This window comes from Sinohyriopsis cumingii, chromosome 9 (assembly GCF_028554795.1).
Source record: "Sinohyriopsis cumingii isolate HCF-2022 chromosome 9, ASM2855479v2, whole genome shotgun sequence".
NCBI lineage: Eukaryota > Metazoa > Mollusca > Bivalvia > Unionida > Unionidae > Sinohyriopsis > Sinohyriopsis cumingii.
In genome coordinates, this window is record NC_142969.1 from 12,886,420 (window position 1) to 12,913,877 (window position 27,458).

Genomic DNA, 27,458 nt, shown 5'->3' on the forward strand with positions numbered 1-27,458 from the left:
TATGATCATTTATTTACGATAAGGAGTGGTTACGAGATTTCAAGATGGCTGAGTGGCAAGAATATTATCAGCCTGAAGGACACCATTTTTTTAATCTATGACAACTAGAGTATGGGTTGAACTGTGTAAACTGTCATGGTAATCCTGCAAGTTCTTTAGGATGAGTAGTGATAATCAATGTAATTGACTATGGGATAATAGACACCAGACAACAGATCATTAGAAAATAAACTATGGGACAATAGACACCCAACAACAAATCTTTTGCTCTATAACCAGTCAAGCTAAAAGCACAAAATACCAGCCTGGTCTATAACCAGTTGCACAACAAGAGCATATAATATCAGCCTGGTCTATAACCAGTCAAGCTAAAAGAGCATAAAATACCAGCCAAGTCTATAACCATTCAAGCTAAAAGAGCATAAAATACTAGCCTGGTATATAACCAGTTGAGCTAAACAAGCATTCAATACTAGCCTGGTCTATAATCAGTCAAGCTAAATAAGCATATAATACCAGCCTGGTCTATAACCAGTCAAGCTAAAAGAGCATAAAATACCAGCCTTGGTTAAAATATTACCTGATATTTTGGCGGAAGTTCTGCGTCAAACCTTCCCAAGTTACACAAGGCCACTGACTCTCTGTTCCTGGTACAGTCTGTGTTCAGGCTACCTTGCCTAACTTCATTACAAAATGGATGGATGTCACCTTTCCTAGTCAGAAGAAAGGCAAACATCTGCTAGTGCTTAGGTCAACATATTTGTCCTCATAAGAAAACAAAAAACATGTGCAATGTTTTGGCGTGATGATCAGAGCAACTGCAACAGCTTGTCATCCCAATTCCCACACCATTTACTGCACTGAAGATGCCAACCTTACCTATCAGTATATTCAGCACAAAACAAAAATGTGTGTTTCCTACTGTGCTGGTTTTAAATTCAGGGTAGGTATTTTGCTTTTGTTAAACAATGTATGTATGTATGTATGTATGTATATATATATATATATATATATATATATATATATATATATATATATATATATAAATGACTAGAATATATCATGTACTAAGCACTTCAAGTACTGGGCTAAACCAGTTCAATTAGATGCACAAATCAATTTCTGTAATTTTTTAAAATAATTTTTATTACTAATATTTTTCTTTAAACTACAACGGGAAAAAAGGGCAAGGGTCTGCAACAAAAAAAAAAAAAAGGATGGTTGGCTGACTATAAAATGTTTTGTCTAATCATGAATTTTAGTGCCATTTTTCAAAATCTGGCAGTCTTTTCACACATGCAAATGAGGATGACTAAAGCCATTGCAAAATGTATACATGTTATTGGTAAGTACCATGGAACATCCAGGGTTGATGTGGAATGAATTGCCCACCGAACACAGACACAAAGACAGTGATCACATTCAAGAGGGCTCTCAAAACTCACTTATTTCGACTGCAAGAACAAACTTAAGACTGAATAATGTTTCCTACCTTAAATATTCTCAGCATGTTTTCTTAAATGTTTTCCAAGTTCATGGTGTTTGTTTTTGTAATAATATTATTATGTTTTTTTATCTTATAGGTGTTGTCTAATGTTGTAAAGCGCTTAGAGCTTCTAATGATTAGGTGCTATACAAAGTCCTCATTATTATTATTATGTACAAAATGTATACATGTTATTGGTAAGTACCATGGGACATCCAGGGTTGATGTAAAAAATGTATACATGTTAATGGTAAGTACCATGGGATGTCCAGGGTTGAAGTATGTGACTTTTGAATTTCCAACCATGAAGGCCCTGAACTTCCAAAAAGAGAAAAATTAATGAACCATGTATAAAGTCTGGTCAGATATTGTTCAGAAATTTAGGAAATGTGGTAGCAGGCATATGGATGGAGTGATAAATGGAGGGTTCATAATATCTCACCCCCTCCAAGTAAAAGAGATGATTAGTGATAAACTTAAAGGCTTGCTGTATATTAATTATGGTAATTAAAAATCTAATAACTTGCATCTGTTTCATATCAATTTAAAGTGCAAGTAATGCTCATGTTACATGTAAATAAATAACAATTAGTTTGGTTCTGGAAAGGTGAAGTTAAACTAGTTAATGAACTATTCAGCAAGGCTGATATTGGGTAGCATTAGTCAAGCACTAGGCCATAGTCCAGTACTAGGCCAAATATCCTGTTGCATATGACTGGCATTGGTGGCAACAGCTAAGTCTGGCAGCGCACTGCAAGCTATGTATGCAAATATTGTTTCTTTCACAGATGAGCTTGCGAATCAGGATTTGTAAACAGGCTTGAGGAACCTTGATATATCACTAATTTACTTAGAATTTGTAAACAGGCTTGAGGAACCTTGATATATCACTAATTTACTTAGAATTTGTAAACAGGCTTGAGGAACCTTGATATATCACTAATTTACTTAGAATTTGTAAACAGGCTTGAGGAACCTTGATATATCACTAATTTACTTAGAATTTGTAAACAGGCTTGAGGAACCTTGATATATCACTAATTTACTTAGAATTTGTAAACAGGCTTGAGGAACCTTGATATATCACTAATTTACTTAGAATTTGTAAACAGGCTTGAGGAACCTTGATATATCACTAATTTACTTAGAATTTGTAAACAGGCTTGAGGAACCTTGATATATCACTAATTTACTTAGAATTTGTAAACAGGCTTGAGGAACCTTGATATATCACTAATTTACTTAGAATTTGTAAACAGGCTTGAGGAACCTTGATATATCACTAATTTACTTAGAATTTCATACAAATAATATACATTTGGACTATTTAGCAAATATAATGAATTAAAATTAAATGCATATTTTGAATGGGCAAGTAATGTTCATATGTTTATCTTTGAACAACATAGTTAAACTTGTGAAAATACAATGCTATATGAATTCAGTTTGAACTGGTATAATCTTGCCATGGTTGGTGGGGGATTGATATTCTCACAAGAGGGTAGGCCATTAGGAAGTGACAAATTCTCTTCTGTGCTAACAGTGCAGAACACCAACACTGGATGTAGGGCTGCAACTATTAGGCAAAAATCACAAAACAGGCAATAAGACCACAACAGTTTTACTAAGAGGGGAGATAACATGGACGGCACTATGCATGGCCAGCCAAGTGACCACACACAAGATGAATAAGACACAAGGTCCAAAAGAACCATAAGTCTGTGTGAATGAAGTGGAAATAATTCAACTGAAAGCTATATGATGCTATAGCTTAAGTACTGTTGATTTTCATGGATACAATTTTTAAGCAACTAAATCAGTAAATATACAAATAAAATAAATAATTTATTGACATATGTTCATTACTTCAGTCATTTATTGCTTTACTCATTACCTTTTTATTTTTCATTTTCATGTTTATAGGTTTTAAAATCAACAAGCAAAGTAAATTAATTTTACCCCCCAATGACCATGGTAAGTTCACAATGACGGGATAAGAGATGATGCAAAAAGTTCCTCATTGCACAGTTATGTAAATATAAAAACTGCAAAAGAAAATGGGCTGAGGAGTGAGAGGCACGTAAGCCCCCAAAGAGGTCCAGAAGAAACACCCCAAAAGAAGGTCATTTGATAGTGTCTAACCAAAACTAAATGTAAATAAAATGAAAAACATACTATACTGTGGCATTGTGTAATGCAAGTTACAGGTAGCTAAAGCTTTGCCATCTTAGAAAATGACAACTGTGTACTTATCCTAAATCTCTTCCAATGAAAATAAACAGTGGATCTTTGATGCCAAACAGACCAATCTAATATCACATTACACCAGTAGATTTTTTTGCCTGGTCTACAGTTTATTTTGCGAGCGCAAACTTCAGTGCATTCAATGCGGTATGCTAGTCCACAATGCGGTATGCTAGTGTGCCTGATCCACAATCGGAATATGCAGAGACACTGATGAAAATCTGAAATTTGGATTAAAGACCAAGATGTGGGAACCAAAAATTCCGCTTGCACATTTCTCACATAACTGATTATGAAGCTCTAATGGGAGCCAGAATGCATTGCCTCATAGAGAAGAATATGAGTGAGAATGGCCAGTGTGACATTTGCCTCAGAGAAGAACATGATACTTAAAATAATACTTATGAAAATGAGTAAATACCCAAAAGAGGGTCATCCATGATACTGAGTTTAACTTAAGATATTATTCATGTAATATTACTTTATCTGTCTTGTCTCTATCCATTCAAAGCAGCTTTTCTTGACAAAGTCACAGCCAAGGCCAGCTCCCCACTCCAGTTCCTCAGAATTGTTGTAGTTTACATTGTACCAACTGTAAATATATATAAAACTAGTTCCCATTAATTCCTGGTCAGACCAAAATCAAGTGTAATAAAAATAAAGATCACTTTCTATTCTCCAATCATATTACATCTTTCACATTTATGATTGAAAAAAATGTTATTTGTAAAATAACTGTAACTCACCTTATCATGAAATCTATGTTTCATTTGATATGTTACTAAAACTAAGTCGATTGGGAATTCCAAATGAAATGCTTTGTTTGATATGCTACTAAAACTAAGTCGATTGGGAATTCCAAATGAAATGCTTTATTTGATATGTTACCAAAACTAAGTCGATTGGGAATTCCAAATGAAATGCTTTATTTGATATGTTACCAAAACTAAGTCGATTGGGAATTCCAAATGAAATGCTTTGTTTGATATGTTACTAAAACTAAGTCAATTGGGAATTCCAAATGAAATGCTTTATTTGATATGTTACCAACACCAAGTCGATTGGGAATTCCAAATGAAATGCTTTATTTGATATGTTACTAAAACTAAGTCGATTGGGAATTCCAAATGAAATGCTTTATTTGATATGTTACTAAAACTAAGTCGATTGGGAATTCCAAATGAAATGCTTTATTTGATATGTTACCAAAACTAAGTCGATTGGGAATTCCAAATGAAATGCTTTGTTTGATATGCTACTAAAACTAAGTCGATTGGGAATTCCAAATGAAATGCTTTATTTGATATGTTACCAAAACCAAGTCGATTGGGAATTCCAAATCAAATGCTTTATTTGATATGTTACCAAAACTAAGTCAATTGGGAATTCCAAATGAAATGCCTTGTTTGATATGTTACTAAGTCGATTGGGAATTCCAAATGAAATGCTTTATTTGATATGTTACTAAAACTAAGTTGATTGGGAATTCCAAATGAAATGCTTTATTTGATATGTTACCAACACCAAGTCGATTGGGAATTCCAAATGAAATGCTTTATTTGATATGTTACTAAAACTAAGTCGATTGGGAATTCCAAATGAAATGCTTTATTTGATATGTTACTAAAACTAAGTCGATTGGGAATTCCAAATGAAATGCTTTATTTGATATGTTACTAAAACTAAGTCGATTGGGAATTCCAAATGAAATGCTTTGTTTGATATGCTACTAAAACTAAGTCGATTGGGAATTCCAAATGAAATGCTTTATTTGATATGTTACCAAAACTAAGTCGATTGGGAATTCCAAATGAAATGCTTTATTTGATATGTTACCAAAACTAAGTCGATTGGGAATTCCAAATGAAATGCCTTGTTTGATATGTTACTAAGTCGATTGGGAATTCCAAATGAAATGCTTTATTTGATATGTTACTAAAACTAAGTCGATTGGGAATTCCAAATGAAATGCTTTATTTGATATGTTACTAAAACTAAGTCGATTGGGAATTCCAAATGAAATGCTTTATTTGATATGTTACTAAAACTAAGTCGATTGGGAATTCCAAATGAAATGCTTTATTTGATATGTTACTAAAACTAAGTCGATTGGGAATTCCAAAATGAAATGCTTTATTTGATATGTTACCAAAACAAAGTCAATTGGGAATTCCAAATGAAATGCTTTATTTGATATGTTACTAAAACTAAGACGATTGGGAAGTCCAAATGAAATGCTTTATTTGATATGTTACCAAAACTAAGTCGATTGGGAATTCCAAATGAAATGCTTTATTTGAAATGTTACTAAAACTAAGTTGATTGGGAATTCCAAATGAAATGCTTTATTTGACATGTTACTAAAACTAAGTTGATTGGGAATTCCAAATGAAATGCTTTATTTGATATGTTACTAAAACTAAGTCGATTGGGAATTCCAAATGAAATGCTTTATTTGATATGTTACTAAAACTAAGTCAATTGGGAATTCCAAATGAAATGCTTTGTTTGATATGTTACTAAAACTAAGTCGATTGGGAATTCCAAATGAAATGCTTTGTTTGATATGTTACTAAAACTAAGTCAATTGGGAATTCCAAATGAAATGCTTTATTTGATATGTTACTAAATCAAAGTAGATGGGGAATACTAAACCAAACACCTTTTTTGTTAAGTTACTAGAACATAGTCAATTGGGAATTCCAAATGAAATGCTTTATTTGATATGTTACTAAAACTAAGTCGATTGGGAATTCCAAATGAAATGCTTTATTTGATATGTTACCAACACCAAGTCGATTGGGAATTCCAAATGAAATGCTTTATTTGATATGTTACTAAAACTAAGTCGATTGGGAATTCCAAATGAAATGCTTTATTTGATATGTTACTAAAACTAAGTCGATTGGGAATTCCAAATGAAATGCTTTATTTGATATGTTACCAAAACTAAGTCGATTGGGAATTCCAAATGAAATGCTTTGTTTGATATGCTACTAAAACTAAGTCGATTGGGAATTCCAAATGAAATGCTTTATTTGATATGTTACCAAAACCAAGTCGATTGGGAATTCCAAATGAAATGCTTTATTTGATATGTTACCAAAACTAAGTCAATTGGGAATTCCAAATGAAATGCTTTATTTGATATGTTACTAAAACTAAGTCGATTGGGAATTCCAAATGAAATGCTTTGTTTGATATGTTACTAAAAGTAAGTCAATTGGGAATTCCAAATGAAATGCTTTATTTGATATGTTACCAACACCAAGTCGATTGGGAATTCCAAATGAAATGCTTTATTTGATATGTTACTAAAACTAAGTCGATTGGGAATTCCAAATGAAATGCTTTATTTGATATGTTACTAAAACTAAGTCGATTGGGAATTCCAAATGAAATGCTTTATTTGATATGTTACTAAAACTAAGTCGATTGGGAATTCCAAATGAAATGCTTTGTTTGATATGCTACTAAAACTAAGTCGATTGGGAATTCCAAATGAAATGCTTTATTTGATATGTTACCAAAACTAAGTCGATTGGGAATTCCAAATGAAATGCTTTATTTGATATGTTACCAAAACTAAGTCGATTGGGAATTCCAAATGAAATGCCTTGTTTGATATGTTACTAAGTCGATTGGGAATTCCAAATGAAATGCTTTATTTGATATGTTACTAAAACTAAGTTGATTGGGAATTCCAAATGAAATGCTTTATTTGATATGTTACTAAAACTAAGTCGATTGGGAATTCCAAATGAAATGCTTTATTTGATATGTTACTAAAACTAAGTCGATTGGGAATTCCAAATGAAATGCTTTATTTGATATGTTACTAAAACTAAGTCGATTGGGAATTCCAAAATGAAATGCTTTATTTGATATGTTACCAAAACAAAGTCAATTGGGAATTCCAAATGAAATGCTTTATTTGATATGTTACTAAAACTAAGACGATTGGGAAGTCCAAATGAAATGCTTTATTTGATATGTTACCAAAACTAAGTCGATTGGGAATTCCAAATGAAATGCTTTATTTGACATGTTACTAAAACTAAGTTGATTGGGAATTCCAAATGAAATGCTTTATTTGATATGTTACTAAAACTAAGTCGATTGGGAATTCCAAATGAAATGCTTTATTTGATATGTTACTAAAACTAAGTCAATTGGGAATTCCAAATGAAATGCTTTGTTTGATATGTTACTAAAACTAAGTCGATTGGGAATTCCAAATGAAATGCTTTGTTTGATATGTTACTAAAACTAAGTCAATTGGGAATTCCAAATGAAATGCTTTATTTGATATGTTACTAAATCAAAGTAGATGGGGAATACTAAACCAAACACCTTTTTTGTTAAGTTACTAGAACATAGTCAATTGGGAATTCCAAATGAAATGCTTTATTTCATATATTATTAAAGTGGGTGCTCACCAATTAATATGTACTTTAAAGAGAGTGACGTATGTAAGGTGAAGTAGTTTGCATTTAAAACATGCACAATGGAGAGAATGTTGGCATACCTATATGCTACAGTAATGTAATGTGGATGATATTTCTTTGGATATTGTACTTTTGGAAATTTTACATGATTTAAGCACACTGCTAACTAAAATGACTGCTCCCTTGTGTTAAAAAATCAGCCTGAATTAGTCTAAAGTACACTATACATAGCAGCTATTAAAATAGGGAAAATGAATTTTGCCAGACTAGACAATACCAGCTTCTGAAAGTGCAATAAATGAATTACCAAATATGTAAAATGTAAAAAAACGTTATCGGCTCTTTTTTATACAATTTACCTCTGAAGTTCAGGAAGTGAAAATGACCAAGTAGAGCTAGCACTTTTTTGAAAGGTTCACATTTGAAGTAAGGCCAAGCTGTATACTCTATAACCCATAGTACACCCATCAATCATACATCAAAATAAAGGTAATTAAAGGTTCTTTTTATTATACCTAAGATAAACAAGGTCTTTTTTAAATAGCCAGTATAACCAGTAAGGAAAGCCGGGGAAATTCTTTTTCTTTAAAATCTTAACCCTATGGAAAATGCGAAACTGTATAGCGCCACCAAAATCAAGTCAACAGGAAATTCCAAAGGAAATGCTTTATTTGATATGTTACCAGAATCAAGTCAATTGGAGATTCCAAATGTGATCTGAACATTAACTTTTATCACTGTCATAACTGTAACTACATTTCAATTTTAATCTGACTAAATGATATCAATAGTACATTTCAATTTTAACCTGAATGATATCAACAGTACATTTCAATTTTAATCTGACTGAATGATATCAATAGTACATTTCAATTTTAACCTGAATGATATCAATAGTACATTTCAATTTTAATCTGACTGAATGATATCAATAGTACATTTCAATTTTAATCTGACTGAATGATATCAATAGTACATTTCAATTTAATCTGACTGAATATCAATGGGATCGCAAAATTTAAATAAGTCTATTTGAATATTGTTGTAACAGATGATACACATAATATACAAGTGCAGTGTGCAATGTGAATTGAAGCAGATGGGAGTGTGCAATGTGAATTGAAGCAGATGGGTGTGTACAAGGTGAATTGAAGCAAATGGGAGGTGTGCAATGTGAATTGAAGCAGATGTTAGTGTACAATGTGAACTGAAGCAGATGTTAGTGTACAATGTGAAGTGAAGCAGATGTTAGTGTACAATGTGAAGTGAAGCAGATGGGAGTGTGCAATGTGAATTGAAGCAGATGGGAGTGTACAATGTGAATTGTGAAGATGGGAGTGTACAATGTGAAGTGAAGCAGATGGAAGTGTACAATGTGAATTGAAGCAGATGTTAGTGGGCAATGTAAATTGAAGCAGATGTGAGTGTACAGTGTGAACTGAAGCAGATGTGAGTGTACAATGTGAAGTGAAGCAGATGGGGGTGTACAATGTGAACTGAAGCAGATGAGAGTGTACAATGTGAATTGTGAAGATGGGAGTGTACAATGTGAATTGAAGCAGATGTTAGTGTACAATGTGAACTGAAGCAGATGTTAGTGTACAATGTGAACTGAAGCAGATGGGAGTGTACAATGTGAACTGAAGCAGACGGGAGTGTACAATGTGAATTGAAGATGGGAGTGTACTATGTGAATTGAATCAAATGGGAGTGTACACACAGCTGATGCCTCATTCATTACAGTATCATTATATTGCAGAGTTTATTGTACTTATTGCCTGTCTTTATCATGTTGACCATAATAATATAATAATTCAGTACAATTCAAAATACACACTGTACTTGTGAAATGAAAAGCAATAAAACTAAATAAAATTCTGCAAACAAGATCGACTGTTAAGACATGATGCTGCAAAACATCTTTTTAGTTATACTTCTAAAGCACATACAATTTAAACATGATCAAGACTAGAAATGGGTTCATGGACCTGATTGCCTTCTTTTCCCCAATAAGTACATAGGCAGGAAAGGGGAATAACTTTAGCATGTCAGCCATATGCATGTAGGTAAAGAAAAACTTTGAACATTTCAAAATTTAAAAAGTAAAATGTTCAAATATCTTAACTATATTGAAATAAAAATTTGGAAGTTGACAAAAAAATCCCAAATATATAACATATAAACCAAAAAATGGCAAAGTTGAAAACTATTTAAAAAAAATGAATTACCTAACTCTTAATGCCATGCACATATCCACTGGGGATAATCACTTGTGAAATGATAGAGTATTGAAAGTTTTCTTTCAATTTTTTTAATTCTTACTTAGCTAAGGATCCAAACACTCTAAAATCATTAACAAAATATATATATATGCTGGTATGTAGTTTCTGATTTACTCTTAGGCAAATCTCTATTGCCAAGTAATAGCTATTACATAGAATACTCTATTAACTATCAGTACTCCAAACAAACTGCACAAAACCAGATCTGCAGGCATATTATGCAATGGTAGATGTGGGTGTGTGCAGTTTGCAGTTGGACTGGACTTGTGAGCAAGTATATACTGTAATGGAATGAACATTTTAAACATTTGTCCTATTTGCACAGGTTGAAGATTGTATGATAAGGTAATAAAATACATCAAGAAAAGAGTCTGTTGCTGAGGGCTGTTCCTTTACAAAATACATGGGACCCAGGGAAGGCACTTTTAAAGTGAGGTATCCACCCACAGATGCAATTTAAAAGTTCTTATCATTTCAATATGAACTCTGAAATTAAAGTACCCCAGGATATATTTTTTAAGAACTGCCTTCTCTGGGTACCATGTATGTTTAAATGTAACAGCCCTGAGTGAATTTGTTTAGCACAGCACATTTATGAGGTCACAGAATTTCCAGAAAAGAAAGCCAATTTATGGCAGGTTGTAAATCATTCAAGAATTCCAACAATCTTGTATATAATTGACATCAGTTTTTTTAAAAGACTTATTACAATCATACAAGTTTTATAAGAATATTTTATTTATTTAATAAGAGGGAGAAGTCACAACCAGATCATGTTAGGTGAAATCTGACAGGCAATTCACCCCTTATCTATGAATTTATTTAGCGGTGTACGCAACAATTTACCCTTTACGTACAGATGTGATTACTAATGTACATAACAATTCACCCCTTACATACAGATTTGATTACTAATGTACATAACAATTCACCCCTTACATATGGATTTGAATACTAATGTACATAACAATTCACCCCTTACATACGGATTTGAATACTAACGGAAATAACAATTCACCCCTTACATACGGATTTGAATACTAATGTACAAAACATATCACCCTTACATACGGATTTGAATACTAATGTACAAAACAGTTCATCCTTACATACGGATTTGAATACTAATGTACAAAACAATTCACCCTTACATACGGATTTGATTAGTAATGTACATAACAATTCACCCCTTACATATGGATTTGATTAGTAATGTACATAACAATTCACCCCTTACATACGGATTTGAATACTAACGGAAATAACAATTCACCCCTTACATACGGATTTGAATACTAATGTACAAAACATATCACCCTTACATACGGATTTGAATACTAATGTACAAAACAGTTCATCCTTACATACGGATTTGAATACTAATGTACAAAACAATTCATCCTTACATACGGATTTGATTAGTAATGTACATAACAATTCACCCCTTACATATGGATTTGATTAGTAATGTACATAACAATTCACCCTTACATACGGATTTGATTAGTAATGTACATAACAATTCACCCTTACATACGGATTTGAATACTAATGTACAAAACAATTCATCCTTACATACGGATTTGATTAGTAATGTACATAACAATTCACCCCTTACATATGGATTTGATTAGTAATGTACATAACAATTCACCCTTACATACGGATTTGATTAGTAATGTACATAACAATTCACCCCTTACATATGGATTTGAATACTAATGTACATAACAATTCACCCTTACATACGGATTTGAATACTAATGTACAAAACAATTCATCCTTACATACGGATTTGATTAGTAATGTACATAACAATTCACCCCTTACATATGGATTTGATTAGTAATGTACATAACAATTCACCCTTACATACGGATTTGATTAGTAATGTACATAACAATTCACCCCTTACATATGGATTTGAATACTAATGTACAAAACAGTTCATCCTTACATACGGATTTGAATACTAATGTACAAAACAATTCACCCTTACATACGGATTTGATTAGTAATGTACATAACAATTCACCCCTTACATACCTCATGCTGCCAATTATCTAGCTCAGTGATTAACACAGGATTTGAATGTGAAAATATTCAGAATGAATGCCTGGTTTTAGAAAGAAAAAATGTATCTCCAATGTCGAGATGAAATTATAAAAGCTTATTTTTTTTAAGGTTTTTCATGGAGATGGGTAAATTGAGGTACACAAATCTTGATATGACTCATTGTAGGAAAATTCATTTGTCAGAACTGGATACAGTAAAAAAACAATTGAAGCAATTTTGCTAATTCACAATCTGGGCTTAAATGGGTGCTAAATAATTATTACTTGAAAATATTTGTCTGTGTTTTGGATTTTTTAATGTCACTTTAACAAAGTTTCAGTCATATCACTATGACTGCTACAGTGTGGCGGTTTATGTTGATGTGTTTCAATTTATTTGACTATCTTTAAAAAGCTGTAATTTTCAAATACTGACCCTGTATCCTCCATTAAAGCCAATGTGATTCGAGAGATAACTGGATTCTGAGTATAGGTACCCGTCATTGCTTCATTCTGAAAAACAAGTTACGGTTACTTTCTATACCAATAATAATGTAAAAGAGATGTGAGCCATAGAGTAACTGAGTCATCCAAAGTAAATCAGAGGGATCTTCCTAGCTAATACAATCGATACGAGACCTCATGATTGGCAGATGACCTATTTCCGTATTCTAGTAAAGTAAAAATAACAATGGGCCATTTGCAATTTTTAAGGGGCAAATAAAACAAGAATTTTAATTCAGTGGGAGTGAAACAAATGCAGAGTTTAAATTTTTCATATAAGGGAATGTCATTAAAGATTTCCCGAAGTACCAGCAGGCAGTTAATTTATCTGCTTAAATATGTAAGAGCTGGTTACATTTTGCTGCTCCCTGTACTCGCACCTTCCAACCTCCCATTACTTCAAAGTCTTTACTTTTCCTTCCAGTTTTATGGAATACTCTTTAAAAATTAATTCTGTGCATTGCTTGTCTGTAAAATGACATTAGCCCATCACAAAGTATCCTGGAGGTTGCAATAAAAAATATCCCAGAGGATGGAATGACACTGGCTCATGTCAGAAATATTCCTGAAGTTGTAAAAGGTGTGATGACCTGTAGAATGACACTGGCACATGTCAGAAATATTCCTGAAGTTGTAAAAAGTGTGATGACCTGCAGAATGACACTGACCCACATCAGAAATATTAGTGAAGTTGTAAAAGGTGTGATGACCTGCAGAATGACATTGACCAATCATAGTAACAGCCACAAGGTTGCAAAAGGTGTGATGATGTAAGACAGGCCCATAAAGAACAATTCCCTGAAGGAGTAAAAGGTCTAATGACCTAAAAATGACACTGGCCAATCATAACATAAGACTAATTGCTGATGCAAAACAGACTTGGAATACAATTTCAATTTATTATTAAGACTTATAAAAAGAAAGACAATACAGAATGAAATGTATGTAACACCCAGAATGTAATGAACAAAACTTTCAACAGTCTCCATGCAGCCACTATAGACAATTAAAAAAAAAAATGACACTGGCCAATCATAACATAAGACTAATTGCTGATGCAAAACAGACTTGGAATACAATTTCAATTTATTATTAAGACTTATAAAAAGAAAGACAATACAGAATGAAATGTATGTAACACCCAGAACGTAATGAACAAAACTTTCAACAGTCTCCATGCAGCCACTATAGACAATTATTGTGCAGAAAATAAATGGAGACTATTGTGATTTTACAACAAAATGTTGGGTCCCTTTTCTAAGTAATATTATTTGCTACCATTGCAATCTTTACTATATAACCAGTGTTGTCCTGACAGCCTGCTAAACAATGGACATAAATAAATACAAGTACCTGCCAGGCTAATGAGAAGTAAAGCATAAAAAACTTTCCCAGAACTAATTGGAAAGTCAACTCCACAAATCATGCAACAAGCATGGCTATGACCTAAATGCATTAAAACAATCGCATGATTAAATTTCTAAGCCCCCAATGATCCATCCTTTATCTGATCAGACATGTTTTAAATTTTAAATAGATCCCTTTCCACTAACACTGTTCAGTCATTTAGCATTCACAAACCACGTAGATGATGCTAGCGTCAAATAACAGCTTGCACCATAAAAAGTTTCTTCATTAGTATAATGAATCTGCAAGACAGGTTTTCATGCTGAGGAAACCTATCAGTTTTCTCAGAAATTTGTCATGCTATAAATAGAACATAATGATACTATAAATAGAACATAATCATGATATAAATAGAACATAATGATAGTGTTAGGAAAGTTCATGATTGTCTGCAATGTACCCTCATACTAACATTATACAGAAACCTATTTTTCTAAAACCTCAAATTTACATGGTGTGGAACTAACAAGATGAGAATAAAAATGACCAGCAACTTTTTATTGCTTTACTGGAGAGGAGGAGTACAGAATGTACCAAATAAGCATAATTAATATACAGGTGAGGTTATATCAAAAACATAATGGTTGACAGGGTATACAAGACAAAACAATGTAAAAATATATCAAAGCAGAGGTATTATAGTGATTTGATACAAACAATGCAATTGTTTTACAAAAATTATTCTTTTAAAATTGTTCCAGTAAAACATATATCCCCCCCGGGGATGGCATTCAAAAAACGTCTGTAGGAGGTGGTTTCGAACTATTTTGATTCTGACAGTGGAAGATTGGTTAGGAAAATCACTTCAGTTGTGGGTTGTACTAACAAAATGAGAAATCGCTGGTGGAGTTGTCAGAAAGAAGAAGAAAAAACCGAATATATATTTAAAATAGCATCTACCTCCCCCCTCCTAGTGGTCTAACATGAATAAAACATTGGGTCAGAAAATGATGCCAGTACATGCGAGTGCACGTAATTTGTATGAATTTGCATACTTTTAAAGCAGTGATACGCGTTCGGCAAATTACGTCAACGCTGCAGATATAAATAAAAGTGCTTTGCGCAGTAATGAATTTTTATTAAACTTTTAACTTTAACTTTAAAAGTGCATTTCGCGATGTAATTCGCGCTGCCGCAGCTTTCTCACAATGCTTGATGCCACATACAGATATCTGGATACTTCGGTTCGACATGAATGGCTGTTAAACGAAATTTTATTTGTTCATTGGCCATAGAACAGGCATTTTATGGAGTTTTAGCCTTACTTTCATCGTGGAAGTTTTATAAATGCGTGTTTCCAATAACGGCCACACAGGAAACCAAAATGGTTGAAGCACAACACGGTTTGTCTTCAGACGATGTTTTCAGTCGGCAAATACTGGCTGGTGATAGCTATGATGACAATGAATTTCATGTATATCGGTCTGTTGGACATTTGAAAAATGTCACTGGAAATACCAGTGTGTGATTTTGAGCCCAAAATTGATGTTGAGTGCGAGTCCGATGTACGTGTTGGATGGACAATATGCTGGTTATATTTATTAAATATACCTATGTCTAAACAAGCAGAATATGGGAATGTTGGACTTAAAACCCTAAAACAGCATTATGGAAGAGATAAATCTGGCATAAGAGGCAGCAAAACACTGATTCAAGGAAGTGAATCTTTGGCAGGGTTTATGTTAGTGAAAACTGACAGAGGTCTCTGAAATGCTTATAATCACGTGTATTTGGATGCCAATTTTTTTATTTAGGTGGGCGGTAAAATTCAAAGACTTGTCAGTCCTGCTTCAGTCACCTGCATAGTGGGAAAATGTGTTGATCAGTTAGCTGTGATGATATTTACAATGACAGAATTTAGTGGTTGAAAGCAACCAATAGTTCTTATAATTGGCATAGTTTTCTGAGAGGGGACTGCAACTTTTCCTGATGGGACTCATATTTTTACCAAAATGGGAGCCATGGACTCTTAGTTTTAAAATCCTAACGATACCTCTGGTTCAAAACTTTTCTTTCTGGGACAGAGATATCCAAGAGAGAATACCCATGGGGCCATACATGTGAGATGTTGAAAATTGCACAACCATAAAGAACAGTAACTTGTTCAAGCTAGTTATGCATATGCGTTTCAGACAGCAGGCAATGAAAGGCGTTCACAGCACAGAATAATATTCATACACAGAGGAGGTGGATCATATTAAATTCAGAAACAATTAACAGATTAATGTTCATAGGGAACATCAGAGAATCCTCATACAACATAATTAAGTGTGTGTAGATCTCAAGTTGGCAGAACCACTGAACAACAAAAGAATAAAAAGACAAACTTTTGTATCATGCAGATGTATGACCAAATGATGTACATGCTGTCTATGTGTAAAAATTAAATGACAATAAACATAAGAGACTGATCTGTGTAAACTCAAAGCAAGATGGATAAAATTTGTCCTGTTTGTGTTCGGTTCTTCCTATGTATATTTTGATCATGGTGGTACTTAGTTCCAAGCCATCATTTGGTATTTGTATTGCAAAATGGATAACTAAAAAAAGTCTATTATCTAGTACAATACATTTTTAAGCAGTATCATTAACTGATGATGAAATTGATGAAAAAATACTTGATGTCATTCTGATATATGGATTCTTTACTACACAACTAATCTGTTCATCCTGATTCTTTTTTTTTTTTTACCATCTCCTTTAGTCTTACTGGTACCAGTGCTTTTAATAAAATTATAACTTCTATTTTCTTGCAATCTAAATATTTGAAAATGATGTGTTATTGTCAAAAGGTAAAATGTGCTTAGTGTTGTAAAATCTAAAACTATTAATTAGCAAGGGACTAAAGTAAAAAGTGGACAGAAATTATTGCCATATTACAGTGCTGTTAGAACAACAATAGTTTCCATTCTTTTACAGACCCGAGTTTGGACGACTCATTACTGAAATCAGCAGCTGACTCTTTGATGCAGTATTGAAAGCACACATTTCAAATTTGTATAGATCCAGAAAATGGTGCAGCTGTTATGCTTTTTTTTTTCTTCACAAAAGCTGTCATCATAGATGTGTCTATACTGATACAAATTTGATCATAAGCACTCAAAATTTAAAGTTACTGAATTTTAATATCGTGGTGTTTGTACAAATTTACAGTGGGAACTGAATTAGTGCAGAGTCCTGACCTCTGAGTTTTGTGCAGAAATATGGAATCCAAGCAGAATACATCCAGAAATGTATAGGTTTTGAATCTTGGATTTAGTCTCCCCATTGTGTTTCACACTGATATGCATATTCACAGAACATATGTATAGTAGTAGGAAAAGTGAGAAATTTAGATGCATATCATAAACAAGACAAACAGTATGTGGGGGTAGAAGATCATTAGAACAGGCTGGAATGGAGAAGTATAATAAAAACAATAATGAGTAGAAGTGTGCCTCTTTTTATGTGTGCAACATTATTTTCTTAGCTTCAGTAAGAAATTTCATCAAAAGGAAGACAATAAACGGTGTAGAGTAAACTAAACCAATATAAATTTAGCTACTTAAACGATGTATCATACTGATTTTAACCTTCTGGTCTGTTTCTGTCCATTCTGGTGATATGTCCACTGAATCAGTATGGTTGGAAAAAATATTTGGCAAATTTAAAAAATTAAAAATCTTTTGTGAATAATTTGATTTCTTGGTTTGTTGATTGTGGTTGTTGCTCAATTCAAATGCATCATTGAAAAACATTGATGCATTCTCATACTTTGTTACAAATATTTATTACAGATGCATATCATCAGATATTGGTGAATATAGCTTGAATAAGTTATAACAGTTCTAGTTGGAACAATGAACATTGTTAAGAGAAAATTTAAGTGAGCTTAAATGTAAACTTTTCGGCAGTGTGGGATGCAGGATTGCTCAAGACTTTTCCATCTCATATGCTCACCATGAAAATTCCATTTGTTCTAACTGATGAAGACTTTTAGGTAACTGTCAGAAAGGCATAACTGACGATATTCAAAGGTCTACAAAAATTAATTGAGTCAAAAGTTATAAACTCATACAGCTGTGGCAAAAATGATTGACTAGTACCTTTGCTGCTGTTGCCACAGTTGATTAGTTGGTTGATTCAGTGTGGTTTGATTTTGGCTTTTTTGGTGATTTTTTTTACAATATATTAGGTGGAGGAAGAACCCCGAAAGACCACCAACCTAAACTGGTTGATCTGTGACACAAACTCACTCTGTGAGATGTGTAAGTGATGTAAAAGCAAGCACCTTAGTACACTTGGGCACATGGAGCCTCTATTGATTTGATGTTTATCTCCAACAGCTGAAGTCATTTAGATATGAGATCTCGGGGTTTCAGTAGATCATTATGGCCTTTACACAATTTTCAGATGAAGAGAATCTATATATGGCAGCCAGTTTTACTGCTGAAGAAAATCCAAGTCCTTTTGAGACACCAAACACCACTTATGTAGAACCACTGACTTTCCACAAGTAACTGGCAACATTCTCATTAGCACATTGGAGGCAAGTAATCACATGACAAGCATCTTGTACCACTGCCATGGAAGCCCCTCAAACCTGTATCACAAGACAAGCATCTTATACCACTCTGCCATGAAAGCCCCTCAGGCCATAGGTATAAGTCTTATATGAAAGACTAGAAGTGGGAGATAGAACCTGTGACAACTGGATCGAAAGTGCAGAATGTTACTGCTAGGCCATCAGTGATGATTATGATGCTGTTGACAATACAGTTAACTGCAATGACTGATTTTATGAGTGCTCTGGGAAAAATGATTCATTGACTTTCATCCATTTTATTAAATCTGTGATATAAAAATGTTTGACTTGCTATATTTTTTTATAACTTTATATTAGTCTTGCAACAAGGCGTAAAAATAAGACCGGTAACTGAAAAAGATGTTCTTACAAGAAATGATATAGTGTAAAGGTAGACAAATGATGCAACATCACTTCCACAGGCATCAGTTTATTTTCTTCTGACAAATCATATAAGTTTACCAAAACATTTATTGGAAAAAATAATAAAGAATCATAGAATCTGACCACACATTTAAAGCAATACAAGATTTAACTATAATTCTAATCAAAAGCAGCATGCCTGAGAACAAAGAAAAATAGTAAGACATATTGATCACTTTAGGAAACACAAGAGTTTAGTAAGGATACAAATTCATGATTTCTGTATTAGAATAGAAATATCTATTATAAAATCTGTATTCATGGATGTTAAATTAGTAGGTATTAAGGGACTGATCAATGACATCTACAAATAATAAGCCACCATGAAAATCTGATTTCACAGTATCAGAGACATACTTGGCTAACAAACAAGCAAAAGGACAAAAGACTGATTATAATGAATGAATACAAATAAAAATATGCAGTAGATTGTATGATGTATATGAATTCAGTAGATTACCTCCAGCCAGCTGTCATTTAAATCGCTTCTGTCCCCAATCCAATATAAAAATCACTTCTACTGCCCACTAACCCATAGCCAGAAATTATGTTTAAAAAATATTCTGCTGTAGGGGGCAGTGTTTCTCGATTAAAACACATCTGACGGTGGATCATAATTTTTTAAATTGCTTCTGTTCTGGGTTGGTTGAATTTGAAAGTGCCTTCCCCCCGGGGGGTATATGTTTTACTGGAACAGCCCTCAGGATTTTATGTAAGGGAGAAGTAAGCAAAATTACTATTTTAACAGCTTTCAGTTGAAATTTTAGAGAATTTATTTAAATTATTCACTGAAGTGCTAATGTTTTTGTACAAAATCACTATTTTAGGACTATTTTGAGTTCATATAACAGTGCATCCCTCTGGGTATAAGACTGAGGGTAAAAAAAAAACAGTAGAGATTAAATCAGTTTGCTGACGAAGTCCCAAGTGTGAGGACAAAAGATTCAGTTAACTTTCTCGATACTTTTGGTATCTTCTTCAATTTATAAGAACAAAAAATATTACAAAGTCTGACAGGTTAATGCTGCTTACATACGGCTGATCTATGACTAAAGAGAATCAGTCTTTGACCTCGGACCAATCTAAGTTTCTGGCCCTGTACACATGTAAACGAGTAAGAGGCACACTTAGTGAATCAATTATTCAGATTGAATTCTTCATGTAATAGAGAATGGTGTACAAACCTCAAATACCCGTTTCTCCCAGTGAGTGACAGCAGTGCCATTCATTCCCTGGTCTTCAAGCTCTGCACCTTCGAGTGTCGAACAGTTAAAATGGCGCCTTACCTCCTTCTGTAATAAAAATACAGAGCATGGTATATAATACAGTAAAATATCTAAAAACTGAATGCATGGTATATCATACAGTAAAATATCTAAAAAAACGATTCACGGTACATAATACAGTAAAATATCTAAAACCTGAATGCATGGTATATAATACAGTAAAATATCCAAAAACCGAATGCATGATATATAATACAGTAAAATATCTAAAAACTGAATGCATGGTATATAATACAGTAAAATAAAAACCAAAAGCCCATTTGACTAAAATACAGATAGTTGCTTTCTTCTGGAGGTGAGAGGGAGGGGTTAGTTGCAGTTTTCCTGTTCCTAAGAATGATGTAATTAGTGGTGTTCTCTGATGTTCAAATACATACATAAATATAAATTTTCAACTTTAACAGAGCTATGCAATGATTATGATCATTTAAAAAAAGTCCAAGGCCCTCCACAAGCAAATTAAATTGTTGGTTCCTAATTGCAGCATATTAAGATATATATCACAGTATGTTTTGAAATACTATGGTCAAATTTTTTTTAAGTATGCATACTGTCTCTAATAATGCTCTAGATTTTGTAAAAAAAATGTAAACTTTACAAACCATTTCTTTCTACTATTTTTTTTAAATAAAACTCATGGTATATCGGAGACTGTGTAAATACTCTTACAAGTTTTCGGTTTGCAGATGTGATTTTTTTTATATAAATATACTTTTGTGATGAGAGAGATAGTGGGAATGTAATTATGCGAGCCTCCAGTGTGTGTGTGTGTGTATGAATGCTGAAAATTAATTTGTTTTTAAATATATATATTAAATGAAGGATTAGCTGAATATATGTTCCTTCTGAAAATCACAAATATAGTTGTCACACAAATAGTCCTTGTCACAAGAAACATCTGAGGAATGAGATACACTGGTAACTTTATGACAAGTCCATCAGAATCATAAATGATATTTGTCAAGTTTGATTAACTAACAGAATCTCACTTGAGGTGAAATCTAAGGATTTATTAAACTGAAAAAACCCTTGAAACCAGTTGGGTTTTCTGCACTGGAAAGTGTTAAAGGTAGATAACTATAGGTTTTGTATCTGGTCTTATTTAAATGCGAACTTTAATAATGAAATAGCAGATGAATTAAATGCAAAAGGCCACTTTGAAATTACAATCTAGTAAAATACATCAGTAATGCAATGAGTGTAAAAATATAGATGGTTATTTGTCAATGTTATGTAGATAACCCTTGACTTACGTGACAGTTGTGGTCATTTAGTTAACTTTAACACCATTCATTTTAGTCATTTATAAACCTGAATGTTATTGTTGTAGACAAATAGTTTAATTATATTTTAGTCATTACTAAAAAAAATAAATATTAAAAAAATTAACAAGAAATTATATCAATGCTAAATGTTTTAAGTCGAAATTGTACATGTTGGTGAACACCTGTATTTTATTTGATAAACTACCAGTAATGTCATCACATCAACAGTTTGTTCTTTTCATCTCTGCCTGTACAATTAATGTAAGGGGTACAAAGTGTCAATGTAAAAATTTCCAATTCTTAAGCATCATGGACATTAAACAGCAGAGTTAGTGGCAGCTTGAAAATAAATGATTTTAAAATCTATCCATGAAATGCATTTGCATTTTGTTTGGTTTGGAATTTTGTGTTTGCCGTCTCCTTTTTCTTCATAATGAACTCAAATTGTTTGTATTTCAACGGTATTTGGTTTACATTTATTCTCATTCCATTTGTGTCTCACTGGTAAAATTTCAGTGTGTGTATTTTTCACAACGCAGACACTAAATATGCAGCTAGATTAATATTCAAAAGTAATTTGAAAAAAAGAATCTTTAAAAAATAACACATACAACATGCAGTTGTGACATAAACCATCGCAAAAATTTCAAACCATAATGACTGCCAATGCATGCAGGATGGGTAATACATCTTGCCATGAAATAAAACCAGAAAAACAATATAATATACCACAACATTTGGTGTGATGATCATATCGACCGTCTTTGCAGTTGTTCCACTCTTCAGTTTCCAGTCATTTCTTGTGAATTTCTTGACCACCTTGTCACTCCACTGATGTATTCCTATGCTGAAGGCAAATACCAAGTTTTATTATATTCCAAAAATGGAAGATACATGATCTGCCCTTGCCATAAAATGGAAGATACATGATGTGTCTTTGCCAAAACTAGAAGATATGAATGACATGCCCTTGCCAAAAATTAAAGACACACAATATACTCTTGCTGAAAAAAGAAGATACATTCACAGAGTCCTAAACATTGTAATATGTAGAATAATGTGAAAACTGCTATCATGACATGAAAATATAATCTGAACTTCTATTTAAACATACAAATAGGCATACTAAATTTCATTTGTCTCTGTGTTACTTTTGCTAATTTTTGCAAAATATATTTTGTATATTTGGGAAATCAAAACAATAAACAAGTAAAAAAGATCATAACATGCCCAAAACTTGCTAAATGTAGAATCGTTACCAATGCCAGTAATAGATTATATATAGGTCACTGTGACCAAACATATGATTGTAGTACAGTTAAACCTGTATTGAAAGACCACTGCTGTGAGACCATACTTTTAGGTAGAATGGGTGGTCTTTCAAGGCAGGTTATACTGTACTAAGATGTATACAGTTTAATGGGTAAAAAAATCAAATAGAAACAAAGTAAAGCCTGAAATATGAGTTAATGTTGACCTTCTTTCAAGATGTAGGTGTACTACTTTTCTAGATGTATCCTCTCACAAGGTTTCACAATTCCTGTATTATCAGTAGATAAGAAACCAATCTGGAATATGAGCTAAATGCTAATAGATAACCTTAAGAGAGTTAAATGTGAAATTTAGATGAAAATGACCTTTATTGTAAGGGTCTGGTACTAACAGAGCCACATACAATCAACTAGTAAGATGAGTCTACTCTGATCAGAGCTTTAGAAATAAACTTTAAACACAAAATGTAACTGGGACTTCAGGTGGCTGAGTGGTCTTAAGTGCTTATCTTTATCGATCGCTGCCATCTCACTTCTGTTCTTGTGGGTATAAGTCTTGGGTTTGACCTATGAGGGTATGGGAGAAAGCTTGCCAGTAGCTTCCCATGGGTCAGTGGTTCTTCCTGGGATTTTTCCAGTTTCTTCCACAACAACAACAATAAAAGATAATCAAAGTTAGTGAATCATAAATAGGAGTCAGAGATGCATAGTCATCAAGGTTGGTGATTCTGGCATGAACAAGTGAAACTGAACCCAAGTGAAGCATACACTATGGGTCACAATGACCTACTTCTGTGCCAGGTAGTACTCATCATTATGCATCCCCTCAGGATTCAGGATTCTTACAGGTGCCACAAATATATCTGGTTATAAGTCAAACACAAAATGTTAACCTAATATGTAAAATGTATGTCACAATGACCTTCATTTGTTGAGGTGTGGTACTAATAGGGATCCATACACTCATTTACTTTTACAAATGTACCATTACCAGAGCTTTAGAAATAAACCTAAAACACAAATGTTGCCAAAGTAAAAGAAGCATAAAAAATGGGTCACAGTGATGAATTTATTTGACATAGTACTCATCAATTGTGCATCCCCTTACCAAGTTTCATGAATGCAAAAAAGAACCCAAGCCAGTTACATGTGAAATGTAAGTCACAAAGACCTTTTGCTGTAAAAGTGTAGCGGTAAGTGAGATGCATGCAGTAAAAAAAGTTGGAAGATTCTGGCATTAATAGTGTTGAAATTTAACACAAATCAGTGAAGCATGAAATACAAGTCAGAACGACTCACTTTCACGAACAGAGAATAGCAGTATTCATAAGATGCATCCTGTCAACAAGTTTCATTATACTTATAGGGTCATACAATGTATTTGCTTATGAACTAAATGCAAAAACTTAATCCATGCCACTAAGATGTAAAATATAGGTCACCATGTCCTTCTCTTGCTGTAAAGATGTGGTACGAACAGAAATGTATATAATTAACTACTCTTGATTCTACCAATGAACTTAAGAAAAAATGTCAAAACACAATTTTACCAAAGTCAGTGATGGACAAAATATGGATCACTATGACCTGCATTTGAGATAAAGCAAAAGTCCTCATACAGATGCATCCCTTCATCAACATTCATGAACCTAGATCAACAGTATATATACAGGCTGCCAAAAAAACCATTTGGTTATGAGGTAAACGCAAATCTTGCCCAAGCCAGTTCAAAAGTTAAATGTAGGTTGCAGTGATATTCATTGTGGAGAAGATATGGTACTGAGAGATGCATATAATCAAGACCAACTTTTCTGTGATGATGCCCAGATTTCATGCTTTCGTCTCAATTCCCTTAAAATTATAGAGTGCAAGGGAAAGTTCAAATTAAGACGCAACACACTGAGCCATTACCTAAACCTTGCAATGCCCTAAAAAACACCTTCTAGTAATGATGTACATCAAGTTTCATCCCTTAATCTCAAATGGATTTAAAGTTCTAGAACGTTAGGGACATTGTGATGGACGCAAGTACAGCATATCCCTGAGATATGTAAAGGTTACATTCCTGGGACCGCTATGTAAGTCTGTTCTTGCATAAGTTGGGTTCTTACGCATTGATGTCATGGCAAAGATAACAATACAAATCCTTACAATTATGATAAAATATAACAATTTACACATGTACACAAGAGGAGAAGTGGAAGTAGATATAGTGGATGCACCCAATTGGAATATCACAAAAACTGAATGCCCGGACCAAGCAGTCCATGTAGGTCACTGAGTTTACATATATCGCAGTTATCTCTGGGAGTTGCTGCATTTTGCTATGACACTGACCATCAGGGTAGAATCCCAATGTGGTATGCAATACACCTAGTTGGCTATCATTTGATACATTTTAAAACTGAAAGAAATTTATCAAACTCAATTTGCTCTTCTTCCCCAATCATATATTCATATCCTGTCCTTATTATAGTATTGTGATGGTTTGTAAGGTGTGTGCAGTGTTAGGACATTTAATGTAGCTTTTAACAATTTTTCAGTCATATCGCTATGATGTCTGCAGTGTGGCAGTTTATAGTGATGTCCAGTACTGGGGCATCATGCCGCAGACATGTATCATGATGTCCCACTCAGTCACATTATCATGACACCAGGCCGACCAGTCCTACCACTAACCTCTTAATGCTGAGCGCCAAGCAAAGCAGCTGTTAGTACCATTTTTTGCAAGTGTTAGGTAGGACTTGGCCAGAGTTTGAACCCATGACCTCCGAGACGGATGCTCTAACCACTACACTACTGGAGTGGTCTCTAATTAAGGTACCCCCATCTTTGTCATGAGTCGTCTAGGATCAGACCAGACAATTCAAGTCTGATAGACTAGGATCTGACCAGACAATGCAAGTCTGATAGCCTAGGATCAGACCAGACACTGCAAGTCTGATAGGCTAGACCAGATATTGCAAGTCTGATAGACAAGGATCAGACCAGACAGACAATTTATCATGAGACTTCTAGAATCACACCAGACAATGCAAGTGTGATAGACTATGATCAGATCAGATAATGCAAGTGTGATAGATTAGGATCAGACCAGACAACGCAAGTCTTACAGACTAGGATCAGACCAGACAATGCAAGCATGACAGATGGGGATCTGACCAGACAATGCAAGTCTGACTGGCTAGGCTCAGACCAGACAATGCAAGTCTCACGGACTAGGATCAGACCAGACAATGCAAGTTTCACTGACTAGGATCAGACCATACAATGCAAGTTTCACTGACTAGGATCAAACCAGACAATGCAAGTCTGACAGACTAGGATCAGACCAAAGAATGCAAGTCTGATAGACTAGGATCAGACCAAAGAATGCAAGTCTGATAGACTAGGATCAGACCAGACAATTCAAGTCGTACATTCTAGGATCAGACCAAAAAAGGCAAGTCTTACTGACTAGGATCAGTGCAAGTCATTCTGCAGACTCATAAGTCTTTTGACATTCAAATTAGTTTAGACCGGATACATGTAATTTGAAATCAGAATGCAGTCTTCATCCTGGGATCAGCCTACCATAATTCTACTCTGATATGGTGGGATCAGCATAGCACAGAATCCAGAATCTACTTAATCTGGGATCAATATAGAAAACACTCCACTACCACAGATTCTACCTAAAATGAGATGAGCCAAGAATCCACTATTTTTTCATACGTTATATGCTTCAAAATAGATTCTTAAACATGAGTAGATCCCATAGAGACAGCCAGCCAGGATTCATTATTACAGATCCCACAGAGACAGCCAGCCAGGATTCATTATTATAGATCCCATAGACACAGCCAGCCAGGAATCATTATGTGAACTTGTTATTACAGACTTGGAAAATCTGTAATACCTGGAAAAGGACAATGTGAACTGAGAGTGCCAAATACCCTTGTACTTTTTTCGCTTTTTTTAACAAGGCATGCATTAAACAGTCCATACTGACCTAATTTTGATGTGCAAAAATCTAGTACACACACACACTTAATTATACAGGTTTTAAACCTTTTCTCCTTTTCATCTTTAGCAGGAAATTGGTTAAATAATTCATAAATCATTCTGAGAAAAGTATTTCAGGAACTACCAATGAGTATTGTCAACTGGAATTACTCTGTGTTGTTGGCAATGCCAATATTAGAAAGGTTACAACTCTAATAATTGATTTTCTTTTAGGATTAG

At 33.6% G+C, this 27,458-nt stretch overlaps 1 protein-coding gene across 2 annotated transcripts in view; it reads right to left on the bottom strand.

Annotated features, from left to right (window-relative positions):
* The window catches only part of LOC149791283 (leishmanolysin-like peptidase), an 86,048-nt gene that overhangs the window by 34,888 nt on the left and 23,702 nt on the right, over window positions 1-27,458 (bottom strand). For both annotated transcript variants that reach the window (XM_089969800.1, XM_089969799.1), the window contains exons 8-12: window positions 22,693-22,810; window positions 20,597-20,704; window positions 12,951-13,027; window positions 4,212-4,322; window positions 581-713 (exon numbers count right to left, since the gene is read on the bottom strand). In XM_089969800.1, the coding sequence (XP_089825926.1) occupies window positions 581-713; window positions 4,212-4,322; window positions 12,951-13,027; window positions 20,597-20,704; window positions 22,693-22,810 (547 nt within the window). The remainder of the gene's footprint in view (window positions 1-580; window positions 714-4,211; window positions 4,323-12,950; window positions 13,028-20,596; window positions 20,705-22,692; window positions 22,811-27,458) is intronic.